The sequence below is a fragment of the Trachemys scripta genome, chromosome 5 (assembly GCF_013100865.1).
Source record: "Trachemys scripta elegans isolate TJP31775 chromosome 5, CAS_Tse_1.0, whole genome shotgun sequence".
In the NCBI taxonomy this organism is placed as follows: Eukaryota; Metazoa; Chordata; order Testudines; family Emydidae; genus Trachemys; species Trachemys scripta.
Window position 1 is genome coordinate 26,515,118 of NC_048302.1, and position 27,398 is coordinate 26,542,515.

General features: G+C 42.5%; 1 protein-coding gene across 1 annotated transcript in view; it reads left to right on the forward strand.

Annotated features, from left to right (window-relative positions):
• MTTP (microsomal triglyceride transfer protein) overlaps positions 1 to 17,294 on the forward strand; it is a 38,871-nt gene extending 21,577 nt beyond the window's left edge. The window contains exons 11-18 of the mRNA XM_034772050.1: positions 517 to 729; positions 1,873 to 2,084; positions 3,170 to 3,267; positions 3,368 to 3,489; positions 3,971 to 4,198; positions 12,124 to 12,248; positions 14,383 to 14,553; positions 15,611 to 17,294. Coding sequence (XP_034627941.1) covers positions 517 to 729; positions 1,873 to 2,084; positions 3,170 to 3,267; positions 3,368 to 3,489; positions 3,971 to 4,198; positions 12,124 to 12,248; positions 14,383 to 14,553; positions 15,611 to 15,779 — 1,338 coding nt within the window. The 3' untranslated portion in view covers positions 15,780 to 17,294. The remainder of the gene's footprint in view (positions 1 to 516; positions 730 to 1,872; positions 2,085 to 3,169; positions 3,268 to 3,367; positions 3,490 to 3,970; positions 4,199 to 12,123; positions 12,249 to 14,382; positions 14,554 to 15,610) is intronic.
• Positions 17,295 to 27,398: the final 10,104 nt, after the last annotated feature.

The window sequence follows — 27,398 nt, forward strand, 5'->3', positions numbered from 1 at the left end:
GCAACCTGAGGGACAAGGAATCCTCAACTGGTCAGATCTGCTGGATGTATGACTCCTTTGCACGGCTGAAGAGTCTCAAGCATCCAGCCAGCACCCAAGAGATTTACACCTTTTATTTTTCTGTTAAGTGCCATGTGTTCCTATACCACTGTGTGAATAGGCACGAAGGAACATTTCCCGTGTCATTTCTTTCTGTCACAATTATTTAAATTGTGTCTGTTGGCCTCAGCAGTGGAGTCAGTATATTCCTTGAATCAACAGGTGCATGCTGAGTGAGTGGCATGTTTAGGAATCATGCATCAGGGCATGCCTGTAGATTTAAGGAAGTTTTCAGTATGCAGTTGAAAAGTCAGACCTTTGCTAAATGTGACCCATTATGTTTTAAACCAGCCAAAGGTATCCGGACCCAGTCCTGCAGCTCCTACTCACATGGGCGTTGAGCAAGCTTAGCACCTTGCAGGAAGTGCTCAGCACCTTGGAGGATCACGTCTTAAATGTCATCTATTTTCTTTTCAGGCTGTTGTGCGAGCTAAGCAGCTGATCCTAGGAGGATTAGACAAGGCAAAGAAAGAGGATGATGTGAAGATGTACCTGCTGGCAATGAAGAACGCCCTTCTGCCTGAAGCAATTCCACTGCTACTAAAATATGCTGAAGCAGGAGAAGGGCCCATCAGTAATCTTGCTGCCACAGCTCTGCAGAGATATGGCATCTCTTTCATCACCAGTGAGGTGAGAAGATTTACTTCAAGGGAAAAAGGACACGAGAGGACATTTAAAATCAAATGTAAATTAAGTGGAGCCCCTTCTTCATGTCCCACCCCATTTCAATTTACACTAGATATTTTTTCTTTCAATAAATGGTCTTTTATACCCTTTCACGGTGTAGCCAGAAAACTGTTCATGGCAGTTTTGATCTCTACACATCTCTCTCTTCCCACAGAGCAGTATCTAGAATTAATCTGTGGCTCTAGAGTCACATGCAACAATTACGGTACAGCATGTGGAGCTCCCGGCTCTGATCTGAACTCCATTCACAGATGTGCTCACTTTGCTGTGTGGCACACGAGACATTAGAGGGAATGCTGAACATGTGAATCAGAGTGAACAGGATCCTTCCTTGCCCCCCAGGTAGCAAAGGAAAATGGGTGGAAAGGAGGAGAGAGGTACCGCTCTCCTCCTTCCCAGCAGGCAGGAAAGGGATTGCTCAAGAGGAATACTGAGAGATTATGGCAAATGGAACTACAGAAGATTACCCCAGAGCGAGGTCCTGACATCATTGCATTGCACTGTGTACTTCTGTTGCTGTTCTGCACCAACCACTGCTGACCTTGCGTTGTCATGATGCAATTTCACAACACAACCATCTCAGTCCATCAGCAGGCCATGACTGCTTCACTCTGTCACTCCATTAGTTAGGAAGTTGCTCTGCAGTCCTTCATGGTAAGATACCTCAGTAGCAGACAATCCTTAGCTTGTGGAAAATGTACGATTATTTTTAAAGATACCTTTCTCTTAACCATTTAAAAAAATCTCCTTAGCCATTATCAGCATTGTATTAATTCTCCTCCACTATGCTCTGGCCAACAATCTTGCTGTCAGTGTTAATGTGTAAGGCTGCGTGTGAGCTATGGTTGAAAACATAACGGCTGCTCCATTTCCTCACACAATTACTGTACTACTAGTGTTTAACATGTAAAGTGACACTGGGAGCATAAAAAGCACTATATTAAAACATACTCGAATATATTAGCTATGGACCTAGACTAGGCAGGAGTCAGGCTATGTGTTTGTATCTCTGACATCATTAATTAGTATGATTCCATTTTCTATGGATACCTGGCTTATTAGGTGAATATTCTGTTTTCTGATTAGGTGAAGGAAACCATGAACCGGATTTATCACCAGAATCATAAAATTTATGAAAAGACCCTCAGAACCACTGCAGCTGCCATCATCTTCAGCAATAACCCATCCTACATGGAAGTGAAAAACCTCTTGCTTTCTATTGGAGAACTGCCATTGGAAATGAACAAGTACATGCTCTCATTAGTCCAAGATATACTTCATTTTGAAATGCCTGCAAGGTACATTATGTTTAATATATGTATATATACACACACAAATGTACAGGCATACACAGATACAAACAAATTTATCACTCTCTGTACTAATGTGACACGGGATAAAAACAAAGCGTATTCAGTTAATAGCTAAAAAACATGTAGTTTTTAAGAGGTCATAAGTGGGCACATGCTCATCTTTCTATTTTTGGGTACTGCCATGTTAAAATAAATCCATATATTCCAGTGGCAGACACTAAACACCTGACAGGAGATTTTCAAAGGCACAAATGGCAGTGAGGCACCAAGCTCCCTGCTGATTTTCGATTAGTTAGGTGCTTCCCTGCCATTTGAGCCTTTGAAAATCTTCCCACCTGGTCTTCATTCTTGATGTTCGATGGAACTTATGTCTTATGTTTCCAAAAGTGAAGCTCTTTAAAAAGTTGCAGCATTAAAAGAAAATCATTGAAATATCTTTCATTCTAGACTATGTTAGTTTTCAAATAAAACCATTTTAATTGGTAACCTTCCTACAACCAAACCCAGATCTATGGCCAAGTATCTCAATAATTAAGCCAGGTACTTAACAAAAAATCTTTCAGTAGTAATCTTTTACATTTCTGTTATTGAAATATCAATGTATATAGACAGATTAAAAATCTTACATTCAAAAGAACATTAAAGGTGCAAAGTGAAGCACCAAAAAGTCAGATAATACCTGTTCTGTGGATAGGAACTTTACTCCCCAGCAGTTTGTCCATCTACGATCTTAAAATTCTTTCAAGAAAGAAAGGAAATAATCAACATTGAGTGGAATTTTCAAAAGTGCATAAGAGATTCAATGGGACTTGTGCTCCTAAATCTCTTAGGTGGTTTCTGAAATACCATCTATTATCCCTTATCTATTTATCTTCAGGTTTTAGGAACGGATGATCCAAAGCCCAGTGAAGTCAATGAAAAGACTCCCATTGACTTCAGTAGGCTCTGAGTCAGGCATAGAGTGGTGTGAGCAAAGTTAAATCTTCTCTTTCCCAATAGGCTGCCATTCTTTATGTTCTCATGGAAGACAGTACACTAGCAAACTAGTTTTTCATTTTTTAATACTGCAGCAAAATGATTCGTAAAGTTCTGAAGGACATGGTTGTGCATAATTATGATCGCTTCTCCAAGACTGGGTCGTCTTCTGCCTATTCTGGCTACGTGACACGTATGTAACCAGAAAAAATAACTTTTTAAGCCTGTTTATATTGCTGGTCACTTGACTTAGTTGCAGGCATGATTAATATCTGGTGTCTTTGTCGATTAAGGTGGTCCTGATGCATCATCCACATATAGCCTTGACATCCTCTACTCAGGCTCTGGGATTTTAAGAAGTAGTAACATGAACATCCTTCTTTTCAATAAAAATGCTCGACTTCATGCCAGCCAGGTAACTGTCACGCACTATGTCAACACTGAGCTAGCATATGGGCCTGTTCCTGCAGCCTTTAAGCTAAGGTATCTCCTGTTGAAAACGGAGGGAGGGAGGCATTTAAGAACTATTGGGTCAGGCAGAGAATATGCCAACAACAGAAAAAACTGCTGATAATGAGATACAAAAGAAAGGCAGTTCCTTATATAACAGGTCCAAAGTTTCACTTTTAGGGAAAGACTATATAGTCTACTGCTAGGCGCAAATTTCACCCACAACTAATTAATAGCAATAGCTGCTATGAGACTATTTTACTGTTTCTCCTACTGCTTTTAAACACTGTTATATTTTGATCAGATGCTTTTTTCATCTACAGTAAAATTAAAAAAAAATTAAGTTAACTTTAAAGTTCAACTATTGTGTACTAGAAATACTTGTAGTGTTTAAAATTCTAGATCAGGCACTTTGTCATGGATAGTGTCTCACTTTTGCCTTTTAGGTTGTGATTGAAGCTCAAGGCCTAGAATCCATAATAGCTGCTACTGCTGATGAAGGCGAGGAAAACCTGGAGTCCTTTGCTGGCATGTCAGCAATCTTGTTGGATGTTCAGCTCAGGCCCGTTACCTTTTTCCAGGGGTACGGAGATTTAATGTCTAAAATGTTCTCGGCAACTGGAGACCCTATGAATGTGGTGAAAGGACTTATCCTTCTGACAGATTACTCACAGGTACTAATATCTCATTCTAAACTTTTTCTGTCTCTCAGGCACACACTCTATCTCTCCTAGTCCTGCCCCTCCAGACACATTATAGTAATCTGACGGTTTGTTCCACTATTTTATACTGGAGAGTCTATAGAACTTTCCTTACTTTTCTATCAAAAGGGAAATCATATATTGCATGAAATCAGAAGACAGGAAATCAGCCTGGATAGAAGAGAGTTAAAATAAAGGCTGCAAATACATATCACTCTAAAAAAACACATTAATACTATAAAAAACAAACCAGTTCCCTGTGGAAAAACTCTGCTGATTCCCAACATATTACTAGTAGATACAGCCTCCTCTCTACCCAGTTATTTTGTAATGTACAGTTCCTATTAAAGTGGTGGGGTCACCAATAGCCATCTGTTTTTATAGCTCAGAAGTTATCCAGTGATCTGACACCCATCTTCTTCATCTTGTCAAATGCTCAGCTAAGTTACCCAGGCTTGCATGCACCATGTGATCTTTCTTAACTGCTCACTTTACAAGCTTAGTGCTAGCATTATTCAGAATTTACTGTGAATGCACAGAGTGCAATTTGCAAGGGCTCATAAGTCAGTGACATCAAAATGATCTGTCATCGAAAGTTTAAAAGGCTCTTCTAAGTAAACATTCTTCCCTTGACCAAATTGGCACCAGACAGGGGCGGCTCCAGGCACCAGCGCAGCAAGCGCGTGCCTGGGGCAGCAAGCCGCGGGGGCGCAGCGTGCCGGTTGCTGTGAGAGCGGCAGTCAGGCTGCCTTCGGCGGCATGCCTGCGGGAGGTCCGCCGGTCCCGCGGTTTCGGCGGCAATTCGGCGGCAGATACGCTGAAGGCGTGGGACTGGTGCACCTCCCGCAGGCATGCCGCCAAATCCGCGTTACCAGCAGACCTCCCGCAGGCATGCCGCCGAAAGCCGCCTGACTGCCGTGCTTGGGGCGGCAAAATACATAGTGCCGCCCCTGGCACCAGAGATGCTAAAAAAAAAGTTACAAGATATTTTCTTTTTGTGTGATGGGACAAGTGTTTTTCACTGTCCTTATATTGCTAAGCCACTGAATTATATTTGGTCAAACTTTCCCAAACAATTCCTCTTCAGGTGGAAATCATCAAAGGTGAAGGGTTCAGACAGTTATAACCATCTGAAAACAGGGATTTAAAATATAAACATTATTATACAACTTTAGATGTAGTTGTCACTCCTGTGCCAACTATAGCACTGCAGATAATCTTTTCATCTTTAAACAACACCATATGACGATATGGTTCAATATGTTATATGTTTTTCTACTTACTCATATGTATATCTAGCTTCAGATACGGAACAACCTGCATCTGAGTAGCACAAATCTAGGACACTTAACCTAGAGCAAAGAGGCAGCATTTGGATTGATTTTTCTGTTCTGCTCAAATACGGGTATGTGGAACTGGGAGATCTAATGGTAGAAATCAACCTATAAAGAACTGTAGGCTCCAGTTTTATCCCAAAGTAGTACCGTATTGGATTACTGGGCAAGCATGGTGCAAACAGCTCCCACTGAAAAATTTCAGAGAGGCTCCAGTAGTGGAGCTTCTCACTTCATAGAATCTCCCCTACTTTTTGGTGGAGGAGAATGTCAAACTGTTCAAATACAGTCTGACTAACATTGTACCCTTGATAATACCAACCAGAAATTATTCTGAGCACCAAGTCTTCTGCACCAGAGGATTGGCATTTGCATTTGAAATCAAGCACAGCCACTTTTAAATGGTTCTGTCAGCTAAGAGTTTCACATCCAGTACACAAACTGTGAACTAAAGTTCACTGAGAAAACTGGTTGGGTTCTAACAAGATTACATGCCAGAGGTCCAGCTAACAGACAGTGTGTCAGTGACTTATTTTACAAACCTGGCAGGTGGGAAACATGATCAGACCTTTATGTTCTCAAGCTCAGATCACATAAGGGCGGTGTTTCCAGAACTAAATCTTTCCAACTGCCGTGCATGCCCAAAGCTCCCTAAATATTCTGGCAGAATCACTTGGCTAGGCACCCCGAGAACTCTGCCAGCCAGTGGATTCTGGACTCCTTAACTTCAGATAACCTAGTAAGAGTGCAGGGCACACCAGTGTTGGAACTGCATGCTATCCCTCACAACAGCAGGGCATATCATTTTAGGTCAGTCACTGAAACTCAGGAAGCTTTGGCAGTAGAAGCTCTGTAACAGCACAGTGAGCAGATGGGATCACTCTCTGCTTTCTCTTCTGTGTCACTGACAGCACAGTTGCTGTGCAAGCAAGCTGGGTTCCAGGTAGCAGATACCTCAATTGATCCTTCCTAGCCAGGAAACCACTGGTTCCTTTTAAGCCCCATCCACACAGGGTCCTCAACTGGTTTACAAGACTGTTAATAAATTAAAAAAAAAAAGCTTCAGGCAAAACTTTTTTTCCCCCAGAGTACAGCTGGTCAGTGTGTATGGGGGCTGACTGAGACTATTTTTAACAATCATGTTTAAGATTAGAAACAGCCTTAACATTGGTTTGCCACTTCCATATAAGCCCACTACACTGCATTAGAAATATTTTCACCCGAAGTGCCTTTAAACTGTGCTTAGCACTAGAACTGTATCAGGAAACCATGTAAAAAGAAGTGTAGATGAGGCCTTAATTGAATGGCAAGACTGGCATTTAAGAATCTAGATTTGAGAGAGGAAAAGTGTCACTCCCTGAACTTGTGCTGAAGCCATTTCACCAATAGCCATTATTCACGTAGCGTCTTACCCATGGTTTTTGCTACCAAGGTACTAACTCTGTTTCCTTGGCCAGCATGGAGAGTGGCACACAACCCCTGTAAACCATAGTGGCCAACTCTTTATAAAAGAGTTTATAACATTGTTCATCCTTCTCTATAGTGCCCAGTGGTCAGCTACCTGCTAGCCTGATCCACAGAGTCGTGGCTTGGGGCTTCAAGCACAGACAGGAACAAATGTGTAACAGTAAAGGATGTAGATAGCACAGTTGCTATCCTATTTATAGGAAAATGACTTGAAAGCTGAAAGGAAGAATTTAAAACTGGCCAATTGAACTTTTGAAAGCTAATTTCAGAATATTCTATTTTATAGGGTCTCTTAAAACAGCATAGTCTGTTTTTTTTTTAAGGTCCTTTAGAACTGTTATAAAGGGGTTTCTACTCTTTTGTTCATCTTTATATGGATCACTTCAGGTAGTAGTTGCTCCACTGCTAACTGACTAAACAGGTGAAAAGTGAAATTGACTGTACACAAAGTGTTGTCAAATATATAACATAAAAATAGTTTTCTTTCACTAGTTCCTTTCAGTGGTAGTAGTCATTACTATAGTAGACAGCATTCTCAGACAGATGTGAATTCTAAGCTGATTATGTCCCTTTAAACTCCTGCTCCTGCCCACTACCCATGATGCAGTGTTTTTGTGAGAGAGGGTATTCCAAAAATCTACAAACAAAAATCCTCAGGGTGCACTATGCATCTATTACTACCTTTCCCGACTCGGTTCAAGGGTTAAGAGTGACAACGTGGCAAATCATAGTCCCCTTCATAAAAGAAACCACTCTCACAGAATTATTTTTGAGCCCCCGAAGACACCTGCATTAATGCTCCTGGGTGTAGGAACAATATTTGTTTTCGGTATCGCACCTGCCAGAAGAGCAGAGAAACCAAATATTTTATGAGTAGGTCAAAGCAGCCATTTGGAAATCAGACCAAATAAGTGCCTTTTTCAGCCCTGCCGTTTGCATTCCATTCCAGTAGTACAGTAGTGGGGCTTTTGTTGAAATGTGGTCTACTTCAGCATTTTGAATCAGTACCAAGACATTGATCCCAGTTTTTCATATCATGTCTTCTGTTACAAAGGACGTGGTTAAGCTTTAAAAGGAAAGGCAAAGGAAAGGCCTCTAAAAGGCCAACTCCCATTGGCTTTACTGGGATTTGCACATGTTTAACTGAGGCCTGGTCCACTCTAACCCCCCACTTCGAACTAAGAAACGCAACTTCAGCTATGTGAATAACGTAGCTGAAGTCGAAGTACCTTAGTTCGAACTTACTGCGGGTCCAGACGCGGCAGGCAGGCTCCCCCGTCAACTCCGCGTACTCCTCTCGCGGAGCAGGAGTACCGGCGTTGACGGCGAGCACTTCCGGGATCGATTTATTGTGTCTAGACAAGACGCGATAAATCGAACTCAGAAGATCGATTGCTTACCGCCGGACCCGGAGGTAAGTACAGACGTACTCTAAGGATAGAATTCAGCCCTGGAATAAGTAATGGATGATCAGGTCAACCTTGTTGTCAAATATCATAAAAACATTAAACAAAGAGACACGGGTGTTCATGAGATTTTCTTTGAGTTTTAATGGCAAATTTAATTTAACTATTGCAGCCTTTGAAGTCCTAAATAATCACATCCACAGTAACTGTTTAAATTTAATAATACAGCCTTTGCAAATTGACCCCTCACTCAAATACTTACATGCAATTTGACATGCATCTCAAAAAATCTGCTGCCCTGTTTGTGCACAAATGACTTTCAGAATGCATGCTATTCCAGACTCACATACATTCAGTTATAGCCCAGTCCGGTTCTAATTTTTAAAAGAGAGGCATGTAATGTCTCCAGATCCAAATAAGTTTCAGGCATTTTTAATTAGCTACCATGGGTGAAATCCTGGGACCATTAAAATCAATGGCAAACTTCCCTTTCATTTCAGTTGGGCCAGGATTTCACCCAATGACTTTAACTAGATAATAAGAAAACAGGACAACAATATGTGATCAGGCTAGTGAGGGGCATCCTTGTTTATAAGCTACATCCAAGCCCACTGCATTCTTAGGTTAAATCTCCAGCCCACTCCAGTAGCAACTGACTGCCAAGTGACAAGCCTGTTGAACTCTGCAACACAGAATGATTCAGACCTTAAAAGGTGAAGTAACCAGATACAGTCACCACATTTCTCCAGGCTCCATACACTGTGAGTGGAAGGTTTTAAGACCCTCCCCCCAACCACACTCTTTAAGCACCAGCCCCTGCTGATTGAGGTGGGGAGGGAACCTAGGTCTTTCTCATGGCAGTGTGTTCCGCAGGAGACAGCAGGGCTGCTGAGCAGGTAGCAAGGGAAGGACATAGAGAGACCCCTTTGTCCAGCCTAGGCGTGCAAGGGGGGCAGAAGCATCAAGCACTCCTGCATGCTGCAGACACCTGCAGTAGTACAGGGAACAACACAGGAGCAGAGAAACTGGCAGACCGAGGGACCCAGGTGTGGCAGAAGGAGGACAAGTATCCCCATCCCAAAGAGCCATGGTCACAGGGGAAAAGGAGAAAGAGAGCAGCAGATTTCACTGGGCGTAGACACCAGCAGCTTGTGTGTACATCCTCCACTGGCCAGCCCCTCTCACACAGCTAGCCCTGCTCAGTGTGGGGGAATTCATCTCCCTAGGACAACGGGGTGAAAGATGGGCTGGCCAGCCACAGGCCCCTCTTCCCTCAACAGTGAGGGGAGACAGGCCCTCTGCCTGAATGGAGGGGAATGAGAAGCCAGCTTCCATTGTATTGAAAGTGGCTGCTCCCATTCTCATTTCTCCTGTGCCTGTTCTTCGGGCAGAGTGCCCGCTGCCTGCTATTTCCTTCAGGCGCAAAGGGGACAGAGGCTCCTGCCCCCACCATTACTGCTGGTGTTTTTGGAGCTGGGTGTAACTTGATCCTGCTTCTTCAAGCCCCAGAAGGAATGGAGGAGCCAATGGCCTTTATACCCAGTGGCTTCTCAAAGTATGTCTACACTGCAATAAAACACCCGTGGCTAGCCCGTGTTAGCTGACTAAAGCTCATGGGGCTTCGGCTGCGGGGCTATAAAACTGCAGTGTAGACATTCGGGCTACAATTTTATAGCTCCACAGCCCGAGCCAGCTGATGTGGGCCAGCCACAGGTGTGTTATTGTAGTGCAGACGTACCCTCAGATGCCTGGCTGCCTCCTGCTGCTGCCACAAGGGAGGACTAGGCTGCCTGTCAGACATCAATAGCCGGGGAGAGGTGCTCTGAGGGCCCATACATCCACCCAGTTTTTAAAAGTTGAAAATGTACTGGGCAATCACAATCTTCTCCCAAGTGAGGCTCAGAGTGCTGCTTTAATTCACTAATTCTACATCAGGTAGAAAAATCATTATTTTTAGAGTTAATCAGACCAACAGAATCATTTTTTGCTGGAAAATGCAGGTCCCTCAAAATCAGAATGCTTTGCAAAATCCCTGTTGATTTCACCCAGATTTTGTTTTGGAGAAAACAAAAACATTTGACAATATCAAAATATCCCATTTTGACATTTTCAGAATAAACCTTTTGGGGTTTTTTGTTGTGAAATATTGTAATGTATTTTTTTTAAGTATAAAATGAAACAAAACATTTTGATTGATCCAGCACTCCCACCTTCCCCCCGAATTTACCTTATTGGAGAATTTTGAAATGTTCGTGTTTCATGCCAATTAAAAAGGAAGCCAAATTTAAAAATCCTTCATGAAATGTAATTATCCTCTGCATAGCTCTAATCATCTTAACTGTACAGAAGGAGAACTGAGGCAGAGAGATTAAAAACCTTATCCAAAGCCCATTGAAGTCAATTGGAGTCTTTTTATTGACTTCAGTGGGCTCTGGATCAGGCCCTAAGGGACTTGACCAAGATCATAAGGGGAGTCAGTGTTGGAGCCAGGATTAGAAATGGGGAGTTCCTGTGCTCAGTGCACTATGCTGTACCTCTCTCTCCACCAATGGTGTTCCATGGACCTTAGCAATGAGTTTGATTTACTGATTAGTGCCAACCATTGACACTGCAAAGTTAGGTGGTGGGGGGTTCTGGCCTAAATTACCCTTTTTCAAAATGAAAAGTACTTTTAAAAAAATGAATTAGACTATCTAGTTTTAAGGTGAGTGGGGCAGTTATATAAGGCAAATCAGATTACCAAGTGGCGTGAACTTTAAAAACTTGGCTGACTGTCAAAATTCAAATGTAACAAGCTTCTGTGAGGCTGAGCTATTAGCACTTCCGAAACTGACTCCAGGCAATGCATTTCCAGTCCAGCTGTAAAGGTTTCAAGCCACCATAAGCATGCTCAATGCTGGAAAAAAGTGCACGGATAGCAAAATATCACAGGCAAGTTGTATTTGTTGTAGCCACCTGATTGATCAGATCTGATCCTTCCATTATAGTTCTGTGTCATTCTAAATGGTCCTGCTGGCAACAGTGGGTATTTTATTGCCATTATGGGGCAAGACTCTACACTGGGTGCTCCCTGCTAGCAGGCTCCTCCAATACGAACTAAGAGTAAGCCAGAATGCCACAGTGGTTTTCCTGGGAGGTGCAAACCTGTGTGGTAGCTGAGCTCTGTCACACTTTGGGGGGAGGGATAGCTCAGTGGTTTGAGCATTGGCCTGCTAAACCCAGGATTGAGAGTTCAATCCTTGAGGGGGCCACTTAGGGATCTGGGGAAAAATCAGTACTTGGTCCTGCTAGTGAAGGCAGGGGGCTGGACTCAATGACCTTTCAAGGTCCCTTCCAGTTCTAGGAGATGGGATATTTCCATTAATTTATTTATCTCTTGTGAGAAGGGCACAGGACGCTCCTTGTTCTGCACCTGACCAGTAATGCTGTATGGTGGGTGAGGTGGGAGGAGGGACATGCTCGTGGTCCCAATCTCATCCCCTCCTTTTCATAAGGAAAAGGTGCTGGGCAAGAGCAGAGGCTATGTATGCTCCCCAGTGAAGTTCTGTTCATCCCCTCCACAAGGATGGAAGAGGATAGAGGGGAGCTCCCTGTGCTTTCTCCCCACTTGAACAGTCCTCAAAGAAAAAAGAAAATGAATGATCTGTATTTAGCAAAATGGAGTGTGATCTCTGCTCTTGTATGCTTTCAGGTCATTCAGTTACAGTCTGGGCTGAAGGCCAGTGCAGAGTTCCGGGGTGGTCTGGCCATTGACATTTCAGGTGGAATGGAGTTCAGTCTTTGGTACAGAGAATCCAAAACCAGTGTTAAGAACCGGTGAGATACTTACAGTACACGCTGTAACCTTATACTCTGAAATACGAAAAATGTAAAATGAGCTGGTCTATTTTAAGGCTTTCAAAACAGAAGCAACCTTGCATTTTCATTAAAATTAAGGTACAGTTGTATTAAACGCCTTTTTAAATTAAATTCACATTTCAGGGGGAAAATAATATGGCAATAAGTATGTTGTCTGTATGCAAATGCCAGTGAAAAAAAGATATAAAAATGAATCACCTTTAACCTGTTATAGAAAATCTGAATGAACGTTATTGCTTCAAAGGCTACATTCTGCCCTCTTTTAGACTGAGACAGCTCCACCAGTCTCTGTGAAATTGTCTCAGTGGATGTGAGAACTGAACTTGACCCCAGGTCTTCAAAGGGCTATAAATACGCTGGGTAAATCTTTCCAAAGTGCCTACATGATTTAGGAACCTAGATCCCATTTTCAAAAATGACAGGTACTTAAGTCTCGTTGAAAGTCAGTGGGAGTTAGGCCCTCTAGGTGCCTAAATCACTTTTGAAAATGTTACCTCCCTAATTAATTAGTTAATCCTCACCTGTGAAATAATTACCATCACTTTAAAGTGGGGGAAAGAGAGGCAAAAAGATCAATTTACCCAATATACAGCAAATCAGTGTCAGAATACGGATTAAAATACAGGAGTTCCTTGCTTCCAAACTCATGTCTAACCTGATAGATTATGCTGCCTCTTTAGAATTTGAGAATGGATTTGATATTACTGGATCTGTAGCTTGAAGCAGTACTGCTGAAGTTTACTCACTCAATCCTGACCAGAAGTAAGGATGTGGCCTCCCTTGGGAGAATCCCTCTGAATGGAAACTGGAGTTATGAGATGCTAGTCTCCAAAGGGAGCGGAAAAGGTGTCTGCCTGTGCAAGGTGCCGAGCATCTCCTGTAGGATGTTGAGCACCCTCAAGTTGTTTTGGGCATTTTGGATGTGTGAGAAAAGCATGATGAAGTCCAGAAGGGTTGGTGTTTGAGAAAAGAGGGAAAATGGGTAAGGTTGTTAACGTTAACTTATGATTTCTTGAACAAGATCTAAACACAACCTGCTTTAGGGTAGTGTGTTTTACATTAATGATGACTGTCATCAATAATAGATTTAGGCTCTTACTGGCTTTTACCAGCTTTGAATGGCAAGGATCTCTCTCCTAGATAGTGAGTGAAGCTTACCCATCCATATGGGTGTTCTTGACTGCTGAGCAATAAAGCAAATACAAATCGGATGCCATTGCTCTCAAAGATAACCCTGAAACAGAGACATCCTAGTGTAAGTGGGTGCATCTCCACTGGTCCCATTTCCACCAGGTCTGAGTTTCACTCCCCGACAATGACGTTTTGTAAGTTCTGCAAGCCCTGGACAGCTTTCTCAAAAATGCCAGTGAGCAAAGATTTTGGGTCTGATTTGCCAGAGACCAGGGCCAGCTCCAGGCAATAGTGAAGAAAACAGGTGCCTGGGGCGGCCAATAGAAAGGGGCGGCACGTTCGGGTCTCCGGCGGCAATTCGGCGGTGGGTCCTTCAGTCACTCGCTTCCTCTTCGGTGGCAACTCAATCCGTCTGCATCAGTCTTCGGCGGCAATTTGGTGGCAACTCAATCGGGGTTTTTTTTTCCTTCGCCGCTTGGGGTGGCAAAAAAGCTGGAGCCGGCCCTGCCAGAGACACCTGGTGTGGTCATGTGCACCAGTACAAAATGAGTATAAAATACTACCAAATCAACCAGGTAGTATTTTACCTCTCTTTTCCTCATGTAGATAACTAAAAGAGGTCCTTTGAGGAATCAACCCTGGACATCACAACAGTCTACGCACCATGCTTTTGCAGCAAGCTCCAGTCATAAATGATGCATGTTCCAAAAAGTGTATTTTTCACCCAACATTAATGGTTCTTTTCTCCTCTCTGCATCTGCGTGTGTGTGTGTGCGTGCATGTGCGCACAATCCCCAGTGGTGTCAACTGAAGTTCTCTAGGTACACACTTACATAAGAACAAACTCCAAGAGAACAGTCAATATTATACTGTTCAAGTGTTAGGACTATTTGCAGTTTAACTTCCTGTCTGTTTCTGAGCCCTGTTAATAATAAATTCTAATATCTGAATTTACTTGTAGGGGAGCCATGGTGGTAGTTGGTAACATCTTTGTGGATTCCTTCTTTGTGAAGGCTGGTATGGAAACCAGTTTTGAAACAGAGGCAACATTAAACTTCATCTCCACAGTGCAGTTTTCAGAATATCCGTTTTTAGTTTGCATGCAGATGGACAAAATTGAATCTCCATTCAGGTAAGAAATAAAAACATTATCTGAGATTTCCAATTAACTATTTGGGAACTCCAGATCTTTTTTCCCTCCATGTGTTTGATGTTCACAAACATGAGGGATTAAAAACAGACTAGATTTAAGCGTAGTACAAGCAAGTGCTGTGCAAGATCACTCCCACATACAAATGTCTCTGCTAATGCCATTCATCCCTGACCTACAACATGCCAGAAATATGGACAAATGTTTAGTAGAGACTTTGACAACCACCACTGCACTTGCTTTGATTTCTCATTTTTGTTAGATTTTCCACCCAGCTGTTAGAAGTAAAAACCAAGTGAAATAACCCCACTAAATTACCCTAACATGTCATGATTATAGATGGTGAAAAAACCTGAGTGTCAAACAAAGCACCACCACCAGCAATGTCTATCCTCTGTTCATTAGGCCAATGATGGTGCAAGTGCTTAGCTGTAAAGCACTTGAGCCTGCAAGTTGTCTTTATGACATACTGCTTCCTGATGCTTGTGAAATTAGCCAGAATTTTTAGTGCTCAGCTCAATTATCATACTCTGTAATAGATACAGTACTTCAATATGTTTGGAAATATTTTTTTTACTACAGTCAGTTTTCCACCTTGAAATTTAAAATAACTATACAATAAAGTAAAAGATGTTTTCCAATGAGCAAGTGGTAGCATTGCATTGCCATGTAAGAGGCCTAGGTTTGCTTTTCTGTCTTGGTTCATATCTGCTAAGAATTGAGAATGGTCTGGTGACAGCATTCTCTGTCCCTGTGAGAAAGCTTCCATTCAGTGCTTCTTGGCCAGAGGACAATGTTTACAATGATTGGCCCAATAGATGGGAATTTCCTAAAGCTCTCCCAGAAATCCCATCTCTCTGAAAATATGATATTAGTTGTACTGATAGACATGTACACTGATTATATATACAAACCACTAGTCCCATTGAAACCAATCAATCAGGCATAGATGTGGTATGCCCTTACCTAGATTCACATGTATGGGTGCGGATTTTATATCAGTTTTGCTATACTAGATAACAATGTTGTGTCTTTGCAGGCAATATGTGACTAAATACGAAAGCCTGCCATCTGGCAAACGGTACACTTCTCGGAAAGGAAAAGTCAAACTGCTGGCAGGTTCTGAATACCCGCTCCATCAAGAGAACTCCAACATGTGCAGGAAGGTTTTCAGCACTCAGTCTGACTCCTCCGACAGCTGGTTTTGAAATGGGCACCTGTTCTTTCATTTTACTGAATCCATGGCCCCCTGAGTGACTTAGGCGTCTATGTACTGTACTAGCTCAGTGCCTGATCCTGCACTGTTGAAATCAATGGGAAGTTTGTCATTGACTTCCAACAGGCCCAGGATCAAACTCTTATTATGTGCATAGTGTTTACATATTTACATATATTTAAGACTTTTTGTAAAAAGCTAAGAAAAAAACAAAAACAAAACAGTTTGGAGGCAATCCATTCACTCCCTCTTGGGAGGTATGATTTTCAATTTTTTTTTCAATAGCAGAAAGACATTCATATTTTTCTCAAAGTGGAAATATAGAAGCCCATGGTTCTGATTTTCAGTAAGAACAATTATGCTGTAAAAAGAATGATTATTTATAAATACATTTAGAGACAGTCATTTGTTAAAAAACTAACCAGTTCTCATTTAAATACACAGCAGCCTCGTTCTAAGAAGGACCATTAATTCTTGGTTGCTCACTGCTGTCTGTTTGTTTAATCAAAAGCAGGGTGTATTTTTACAATTTTTTTTAGAGCCTTTGTCTCATAAGTATTATCTTTTTTTTTTATGAAGTGCTATGGTTAGACATGTTTGATTAAAAATTTAGGATGAAATTTTCAAGAGTGCTCTGCATTGGCCTAACTCTTCTCCCACTGACATAAACTGAAGAATGCCTATTGACTTCAATGGAAGCAAAGTTACGCCAATGCTGATCGTGTTTGAAGATCACACTCTGAAACTTCATGTAACTACGAGGCATCAAAGCAGGCACATTTCTAGAGATGAGCACTCACTGTAGCAACAGTATGAAATATGATTAGTTTTAAAGTCTTGAAAATGAGTTGTGACTGCGCCATCTAGCAGGTCCAGTAAGGAGAGAGAAAATTCTAGTATTCTGCTCTATGGGAGATTACTTATTTAGACTAAAAGAGGAGCCTAAGTTATCATTACTCACACAAGTAGTTCTACTGAAATCAATAGTACTACTCAGGGCAGTAAGGATTATTTGTGAGAGGTAAGGGTTTTACAGGACCAGGACCAACCTTAGCTGAAAAAAAATACTGTATTTGTTAATCATTTTGCAGTTATTACAATGTAATAAATAAACAAATATTTCCCATCACAGAACACCCTACGTTCCCATTCTCTTGATCCCCCGCAAGCGATCCTCATTATTTATCATTCCACAGGACAGGGTGTCTAATGTAAATGTTGGGCTCAAATAGCCTAGGACAAGTTGCATTTCAGAAAATGAAATCAGGCAGAAAAAGCTTTTGGATTGTCTCACATACGCACGCCCCCACCCGTAAAATACTTATCCTGATATAAAGCACAAAACTGCCAGTCTGTTCAATGCAAACAGCTAATCTGTTTGTTTTAGAACTATAAACAGGAACTTACGGGCTGATTACTGTATTTCCCAAATACACCGTTGATGCTATAGCACATTTTTTGCCAGAGCCTAAAAATAAAATGGGGCAAAATAAAATAAACAAAAATCCTTCTTTCACTCTTGGTTTTTTTGTTTGTTTGTTATTTTTGTGTTTTGGGTAGTTTTATTCTCTAGGGAGGGGGGTAATTGGGGGACGCTCACCTCTTGAGTTCCTTCTGCTGCTGCACACGGTACTGCAGGCCCTTTCCTGCTCCTGGCATCCCTTGTACATTGTCAACCTTGCTTGGTGGGTCTTAGTCACTCAGTCCTCCAGCCGGGTGTCACAACAAAATGCACCCCTTCCAGGGTAGCAAAGAGTCCAACAAAACTGTCTATCAATTCTCGTGAGGGTCTTCAGCCCCAGCTCTTGGGCCTTCAAATTCAGCCCTTCGCTCAGGCTTCCAAACGAGCCTTGTTCTCTTCTTGGGGTTTATACCACTTTGCCCCAGTGGTGGAAGCCGGGCCTGCCCCCTACTCCTGATTCCAACCCTGGGACCCTAGAAATAACAGCCATGTACTACTCACTTAAATTCCTTATTGCTACTTTCCTGGGACTCTCACCCCTCACTTCAGGATTAAAGTTCTTAGATCCTCTCTCCCAGCTTAAGCAAACGAGGCCAGAACTAAACTCTGATTATTTTTCAAGCTCTTTTGGCCAGAGAGGAGCACTGTTCCCCACCCCTCTGACCCCAGCCAGGATCTGATGGTCCTGCATCTCCTTTTATCTCAGCCTGTGGGTGCTGATTGGTTACTTCCATGAGGCCTCTCTAGACAGGTCTGGAGGACCCACCTTTGCTGCTCCTTTCCTGGGTTGGGGTGTAGTAGGACCATCAGGCCTCCAGCAGGGGTTCACAAAGGCCAGGTGCATCCCATCACAGGGATAAATGCTGCCCTTTTGTCCATAGCCAAGAAGTCTCTCCCTGAAGTGGAACTGGTGAGGTTCTGTGATGCAAAGGAGGAGCAGGATTGGAGAAGGAAGGGCAGATAAAGCATGTACACTCTATGCATGGAACTCAACTCTGCACCTAAGAGATAATCAAACCAAAATCCTGTTTCACCCCCCACAGAATCCATTTGGGCCTCTTACACAGCCACAGAATCCATTATGCCCTACAAGATCCACTACACCCTATTCTGAGGATGGGGAATCATACCTCTCTAGTGATGCAAAATGCTGAAAGCCTGTCTTCATTCCTTACCAGCAAAGACATTATAAAGCTTCCGTTGTGATGTCACAGTTGTTATAGCAATAATGTCACACTGGAAACACAGAGATATAACTTCATTTAGGATTCAAATAGAAAGATAAATTAATTTGTAAATGGGAACAATCTTTAACACCAGCAGGAGAAATCTTGAAAAATACTAGCAAAATCAATTACAATTGGTAGGAATGTTCTTTTCCCAGTATGCTAATGTCAATTGGAACTTGACTTGAGCTGAATTCAATCTGAACGGATGCAAATCACATTCCTGTGCTACATACTGAATATCTGATGATAACTTTTTAAAAGTTGTAAGTAAAGTCAAATTAGAAAAAAAAAATCACCAACCCACAGGTATTCATAATAAGTGTTGTGAGCAGCTTCCATTATATAGCCCTGTTTTAGTTCCATTACATCTTTGGCTTGGAAAATTGGTTTGGTCTGAAAATTGACCTGGTTACTCTGAGGGTCAAGAAGATGGAGTCTAGAAAGTTTAAAGAAATGTTGTCCAACTATTTTAAATTGTAAGTTTGTGGCAGTGCTGGAAACAGAGACCTTATCTCTGGAGTAGCAGCCCCATCCCTAATCCACTACATCACAGTACCTTTTATACCAGTCATTTTCAACCTCTCTCATTTGCAGACCCCTACAAATTTTCAAATATAGGTGAGGACCCCTTTGGAAATCTTAGACATAGTCTGTGGACCTTCAGGGGTCTGCAGATCACAGGTTGAAAACCACAGCTTTATACAAATTGCTTCAACTAGTTGTGTAATTGGGATATTAAGATGTACTCACCTTTGTAAAGTGGTTAGCGGTTCAGAGATGAAAATGCACTATGTGGCCAGTAGAGTAATTTTGTCAGCAAAGCTGGGGAGAGACAGATCCTTGCTGTACCATGAGACCCCTCAGAGGCCCCCAGTCATACACATTCCCTCTTTCTTTCCTGCAACTTCCTACCAATAAGGCTCTGAACACCTCCTTCTCACCAAACATTCCTTCTCTCTCTCCCACCAAATGCCCACTCCCAAACCGGCTGCTACCCACATAGCCAAAACTCCCCCAAGCTGTCCCCCTGCTCAGCTTCCCTTCTCAAGGCTCTCTCTGAGTCTGTGCCCTCCTCCCAGCTCTTCTGCCTCCAGTGTCTCATCTGAGGCTCTGTCCCACCCACAGCTCCCCTCCCACAAGATACCCCTTTAAGCCTGGGTCTTTTTCCTAAGACCACTACTAGGGTTGTGTTTCTCCACAAGTCCCCTCCCCAAAGGCTCCCCTCAACTCTTGATCCCTCAATTCAAAACATCCCTTGAGGCTGGGTCCTTTCCCCAGCTCCCCTCTCAAGAGCATGGATTCCTGCTCCCAAACACCCTCAGCTATATAAGAACTAGGTATTAATTATGAATATTGTGACTCCCCAAGATCCTCCCCCATTGGCTACAGTGCCAATGCCCCCATCACACCTGAACCTCCTTCACAGAGGAAGAGCTGCTGTTAAGGCTCAGTGTCTTCTCCAGAACCAGCAGGGACAGAATGAGCCTCTTTACCCAGCTGATCAGCTGGTAAGGTGCAGTGAAAGTTCTGAGCTGCACTAAGCTACAGCCTCTGATTGCTCCCTCCTCTTCCACCTGCTCTCCCCTCCAACTAGGGCTGAAAATTGGTTGTAAATAGTATAGTGTTATTTCCTCCCCAAGCTCAAAGTTGGGATGGAAATGCCCCTTGTCGCTTCCTTAAAATTACACCCATGACTATGACCTAATACAGGCGTTCTCAGTCTGGGTATCACAAGCCTTCCTGCCCTTCCCATACTGCTAAGAGGCAGGAGGAGCCCAGGTAGATCAGAGGAGGACCTCATAGGGTGACCAGATGTCCTGATTTTATAGGGACAGTCCCAATTTTTGGATCTTTTTCTTATATAGGCTGATATTACACCTCACCCCCTGTCCCGATTTTTCATACTTGCTGTCTGGTCACCCTAGGACCTCATGAAGTTTCGGAATGTCCAAAGGGAGTCACACTAGGTCCTCAACCTTTTCCATACCGAATTAGGCATTAGTGGCAGCACCATATAGCAACTTAAGTATCAGACCTACCTCATAATTTTTAGCACTTTTACCCAGGCATCACTATGTAGTTTGGCTGTGCTGCGTATGCACGGCTAACTTAGCTACCCTGTGAAACAGCATATCTTGGCAGGTGTGACTGAATGAGACAGGGCTCTGTAAGAGCTAATATTTGTGTGGCTAGTGTTGCTCACTCCTTGAACTTAATTATCTGGTGAACTATCCATTCCATTTATTTAAAATTTTCTACACTCAGTCTTTATGTCCTACCAAAAAAAAAAAGAAGATACTAAAGAAACTCAGTAAATTCCCAAACACAAAACTTCAGCATAATGACTTGTTTAGGTTGCTAAATGATCATACAAAGTTACCTATCAAGTCATTTATAAAACCCAAGCAATTAAATGCAAATAAATGAATAATACATATACACATTAATGATTCAGCTTAAGCAGCCTCAAATGCAAATCCACACAGGACATCTCTCATAAATCACTGACATTACTATTATTATACACTTTTCCTGTTAAATCTTCTCTCCAGCATTTCTCAAGAAACAATCATTATAAATGTTAATTGCAAAGAAATTGTTCTGTCAATTGATAAATATATCTTAACTGATAAAGTTCCATAATTTACAATATCCCGTAAAGGAAAATATTTAGATACCAATATCAAGATAAAAATAATATATTAAAATCCCAATAATCCAGGGGGCAGAGTTAAGGCTTTTGTGTTGTGATGAGAAATGCTTTTCTTTTATAAGAATAATGCATTTATTACGCGGACAGTATAAGTTTTAGGTCGTGCTTAACTACTCATTTCCCTGGTTTTAAGTGCTTCGATTTTGTAAATGATGGGTCAGGTAACTATACTGCTGTATTAGCAATCTTAATTGTTTTTAAATAACTTTTTTATTTCAATGTTTTATTATTACTATTTATTACTTATATGCAGTGTTGTAGCCATAGTGGTCCCAGACCTGAAGAAGAGTTCTGTGTAAGCTTGAAAACTTGTCTCTAAACAACAGAAGTTAGTCCAATAAAAGCTATTACCTCAACCACCTTGTCTCTCTATTATTTGTATATTGCAGCACCTACAGATCAAATATGAGATCAGAGTGCTGTTGTGCTATGTATTCACACAACGACACACACACACACAAAAACACACACGTACTGTGATCAGCACAGGCAGACACCACTACCCGCTTCGTGCACTACTGACTTCTCAGTGCAGGATAGGAGCCTTAAGTGCTCCAGTGCATCCATACAGGATGTCTGTGGCGGTGTCCCAGACCAACACCTAAACTACATGACCAGCCTCGCTCTCAAATTTATAATATACAACTGTTAAGAACTTTTCCCATGCCCAGAGTTGGGGCACATGCTTGTGGAATTGGGCCCTTTGTATGGAAATGTACCATAACACGTGCTCCTTTTTCAATAAAATAGTAACACTTACAAAATGTTTTACAATTGTACAGGATCGCCTCATTATTGCCACACAGTTGGAGAGCAAGGTACCCCAAAATACAATAATGCTAAGTTTTCCTATCTTTTCTAAGAACATGCACAAGTTTGTTTACCATGAGTAAGTCAGTCCCCCTAAGACACTCATAGGATTGGGCTTTTTTAAAAAAATTACTCATCTGGCACTAGCATAGACTGAGAAAATCTATGTAGCTGCATTATTAAAAATAAGTCCTTTCAGATGAAACAACTGTCTCTCTAGGTCAAGTTTTAGACTTTGACAACTTTGAGTGTGTCTCTTGAAATTAAATCAAATGGAGCTGTCAGCAAAAGAAAGTCTCTGAGGCCAGTGTTACTCCAGAAGTGATAAATGTCCTAATGGATACTACATGGTATCATTCCAGTGCACTTGTTTCTGAAGATATTTTACCCTAACAGCTGGACATAATGGGAATTCATAAAGGGTTTTAGCCCAACAGCTGGGTAATAGAAGGTAATGGCTTACTTACACTGACTCCATAGTTACGGAAACAACAAAACTGACAATCTTCTAAAAATAAGGTGAACATAATACACCGCCTACGCCCGCATTTGAAATAAAAACATACTTAGTTACAATCAAAGCAAACATTTTCTACGCTTATCAAATAATTTGGGGCTAGAAGAAGATTTTTTTTAATGTGTTTATATTTATTAAGCCTTTGAAATAGTTATAAATCATCATTTTTCCAAATGACAAAATGTGGAAGTTAAATAATACATTATTTCCTCTACACAGAATTGTATGCATGAAGTATCAATTCCTATTAAGGAAAGTTCACAAAAGAGACCACTAAAACACAGCTAGTCAGTGAAAAAACACACCAAGCCATGATTAAATAATAGATTTTTTAAAACCATCTCCTTATAGTTCTAGTCTATTTTTAAAAGCTATTTCTCATATAAAAACAAACACCCCGATAAAGGCTTTTCACCCCAGGCCGGATAATACCTTCATGCACACATGGTGGAATACAAAAAAACAAACAAACAAAAAAACCAATTAGTTTGGCAGGCACAGTTTCTCTAAAGGGAAACTCTACATTGCATGAAATGAACATTTTAAAGGCCATGTGAACTGCTAAAAAGAATCAAGTGATCTACTACTTTTTTGGTGTATGTCACATCAAGGTATCATATATATAAATATATATAAAACAAATGTATATATTATTCTAGCTAAATAAAAATGTTTTTCCAGGAAAGTTCTCTATTGAGGCAATAGGGTAACTCTGCATTTAGGACTCTGTGACCAGATTCTCCACTGATATAAATTAGCATAGCTCCATTGATCGGATTTCACTGGGCCAGATCTTAAAATGGTATAAAATTGCCTAGCTCTACTGATGTCAATAAGCTATGCCAATGAACCCTAGCCGAGCGTCTGGCCCAGGAGTAGAAATCCTAGAATTTCCCTGGCATTGTCAGGTGGAAATGTCATGCTATGCAAGCTTATTTGAAACAAGAGGGCGCGCAAGTGATGGTTAGAGCTGAGGTCAGGGGTCAAGACTTGTGGGGTCTACTCCTGGCTCTGCCATTGATTCACTGTGTGGCTGACATAAATGTAAAAAGTATCCCTTCGTTTTCAAAACTGCCAACTAATTACAGACGGCCAACTTGAAATTTGAGACATGTAGGGTCTGATTTTCAGTGATGCTGAGAGGCCACAGCTCCCATGGAAATCAGTTGAAATTGCAGGTGATCAATACCTCTGGGGGGAAAAATCAGGGCTTAGCTGTATCAAGCTGGCCACCAAAGAGTAGTGACCTTAAAAAAAAAAAAAAAAAAAAAAAAAAAAAAGTATGTCCAATTAGCCCAATAAAGACCAAATAATGCCATTATTTGCATCCCTGGAACCCCAAAGACGTTAGTTTTCAGAGGGGAGGTGAATTAAGTGAGATTGAACAGATGTAAATGAAGGCAGAATTTAAACATCAGTTTCTCAGAAGTCTCGTGCACCCCTCTCAGGGTCTCTTTTCTTCTTTATATTCTTAAATCCCTCTCCTTTTAATGGACAGTTGGCATCGCTGTCGCTCGTTCTACCGTAAGCAAGATTACTAAGCTGCCTTTTCAAAGACCAGCCCCATGTTTTCTATGCAAATCAGCTAACCAGAAGCACCCAAAGTACACTGCCATCACCTCCCCTGGCAAAGCCCCTCACTCCTCCATGGCTTCACTTCTGTTGTTTTACTTCTCACAATTCGAAATGAAACATCTTTCATTTCAAGGTGAAAATTTCGAAGTTACTTGCAAGTAAATGAATTTAAGCAGCTCAAGAATTGTGTAATTTACTTCAAGTGCAATTTTGAAAAATACACAGGCGATTCACACTGAGATCTTTCTTTTTTCAAATAAACTTTTCTTTCTAATAGATCTTTTTATGGATCAGCCCTAAAGGCACCACTCTTTCACCAACACTAAATTCACTTTAATAAGATGATAGATAATTTTGCAAAATGTTTGCTTATTTCTCCATCTAGTAATGTTGTTTAGAGTAGTCATTGGAGTCGTCATTAACTGATCATTTGAAATTAATCAGTGACAGAAATTCATTATGACTGATTCATTACGACTGATGGGAATGGGGCTAAACATTATTACTTTTATAATTATTGTGTTTGCAATGCCAAAATGGTGCACAGTGCAATACAAACAAGTAAATGATAAATGTCCCTGTCACAAAGAGCTGACAGTATAAATTCTGTCCTCACTGACATGAGTGTAAAAACAGGAGCTACACAGTGTAAGTCAATAGACTTACATAGGTGTAAAAATAGCCTGAGCACAGAATAGCCTTCAGTTAAAAGTTCTCAATCTGGGGGTCAGCAAGAGGTCCAGATGATGTTACAACCACCCCCCTTTCCTTTATGGTTAGCTAGGAGCAGGATCACAATCCCTTTTCCTCTTATACATGTTTTTTTTTTTAAATCTAAGTGAATTTAGTGCCGGTGAAAGATGCTGGATTAACACACCTATAGCAATGCAAAAAAACCCTATTAAAAACACTTAGCCAAATTTTCCAAGGAACACATTATTACCTACAAAGTCAACTGTAACTTGCTGTAAGCATCTGATATATAGTGTTCAAATCTGCTTTCACTAATCCCTCGACACACAATGCTTTTTAGGATCCATAAACACTTATTATAACATGCATATTGCAAGATCTGTGTATCTTAGAAGACAGGAGGATTCGCACAGATTGTAAAAATAAAAGCAGTAAGGCTGTTTTAGGCCCCAGTTCAGCTAGTTTCTTAAGCATGTGCCAAACTTTAACCATGAGTTGCCCCATTGATGTCAATGGGGATCTGAATGAACACAGGGATTAGCCCATGCATAACATTGTAGGATCAAGTCCTACTTTGGTAAGTAGGTGATAGATGCCTTAGAAATACTAGAGCTAGATTAATTAGATACATATGGATTAGGTCTTGCCAGACAAATTATTTACTCATTTATGATAATCCAATTTTTTGGCAGTTATAAAATATATTGCTTCCAAAAACATACAATTCTTGCTTACATTATGCCCTGATTGTTTGCTTGGAAAAGACATCAGGCAGTTACCTCCTATTTCTAGTTTCATTTTTACCCTTTTGACAGACAGGTACAACACCTCTATGTTTTCAGTCGTTCAGTACCTCTGTCACTATCTTCATTTGTTAAGAGATTTCTCTACTAGTCCCTCAAAAATCACAGATACATTTAATCAGAGCCTGTAATTTGTATAAATCTGTTTTTAATTTTGCCAGAAATGCTTGAATTTTTGTTCCATCACATTCTATGGGTATAAGATTCCATGATCTACAATCTCATTTGGCTGGAAGATTGTGCTCTTTGGGAATGACTAGAAGATCAGTCAAGTGCAACCTATATTTCTGACCTTTCTTTAGTAGAGACTTCAATTTAAAAGAGTTTAGAGTGTAGAGTACTAAAGCACTGTACAGTTTTCATTGAAATTGTTCTAAGATCTCCAGTAACTTTCCCCTGGAGAAATCTCAGGGCTTCTTCTCCATCCTATCAGAGGGGTAGCCGTGTTAGTCTGAATCTGTAAAAAGCAACAGAGGGCCCTGTGGCACCTTTGAGACTAACAGAAGTATTGGGAGCATAAGCTTTCATGGGTAAGAACCTCACTTCTTCAGATGCAAGAAGAAGTGAGGTTCTTACCCACGAAAGCTTATGCTCCCAATACTTCTGTTAGTCTCAAAGATGTCACAGGACCCTCTGTTGCTTTCTCCATCCTAAACATCCCTGAATAGTCTGTGCCTTTGTACAGCTACACACTTGCTCCTTCTGAGCAGAGTCTGTGGCTTTAATCTCTCCTGGTTCTTCTCCTACAGCTCAGGCCATTCTGTCTCCCCTATGGTGGCTCTTCTTGTAACCCCTCTCAGAATCCCTCAAGACTTAGGCCAGGAACCACAAAGGGACTTTGGCATTCCAACACTCAGGGCACGTCTTCACTACCCGCCAGATCGGCGGGTAGCGATCGATCTATCAGGGATCAATTTATCGCATCTAGTGTAGACGCGATAAAATCGATCCCCGATCACTCTGCCGTCGACTCCGGAACTCCACTGCGGCGTTAGGCGGAGTCGACGGGGGAGCGGCAGCGGTCGACTCGCTGCCGTCCTCAAGCTAGGTAAGTTGACCTAAGATACGCAACTTCAGCTACGCTATTCGCGTAGCTGAAGTCAGGGCCGGCGCCCCCCAGCCCCACCAGCGCGGCAGGGGAGGGCGCCGAGCAATCCCCCACCGGCCGGAGCGCCGGGGGGAAGGGAAGGGAGCCTGGCTGGGGCTCTCCGTTCTCCCTGGCGGCCAGAACGCCGGGAGGAGGGCGGAGAGCCCGGCTGGTGCTCTCCGCTCTCCCCGGCGGCCAGAGCGCCGGGGGGAAGGCGGAGAGCCCCTGGCAGCCAGAGCGCCGGGAGGAGGGCGGAGAGCCCAGCTGGGGCTCTCCACTCTCCCCGGCGGCCAGAGCGCCGGGAGGAGGGCGGAGAGCCCCCGGCGGCCAGAGCGCCAGGAGGAGGGCGGAGAGCCCGGCTGGGGCTCTCCACTCTCCCCGGTGGCCAGAGCGCCGGGAGGAGGGCGGAGAGCCCGGCCGAGGCTCTCCGCTCTCCCCGGCGGCCAGAGTGCCGGGAGCAGGGCGGAGAGCCCGCCGCGGCTCTCCGCTCTCCCCGGCGGCCAGAGTGCCGGGAGCAGGGCGGAGAGCCCGCCGCGGCTCTCCGCTCTCCCCGGCGGCCAGAGTGCCGGGAGCAGGGCGGAGAGCCCCCATCGGCAGGAGCGCCGCGGGGAGGGCGGCGAGCCCAGTCGCGGCCCCGCTCTCGGGCCGGAGCGCCCCGCCGCGCCGCCCCAAGCACATGCTTGGTGGGCTGGTGCCTGGAGCCGGCCCTGGCTGAAGTTGCG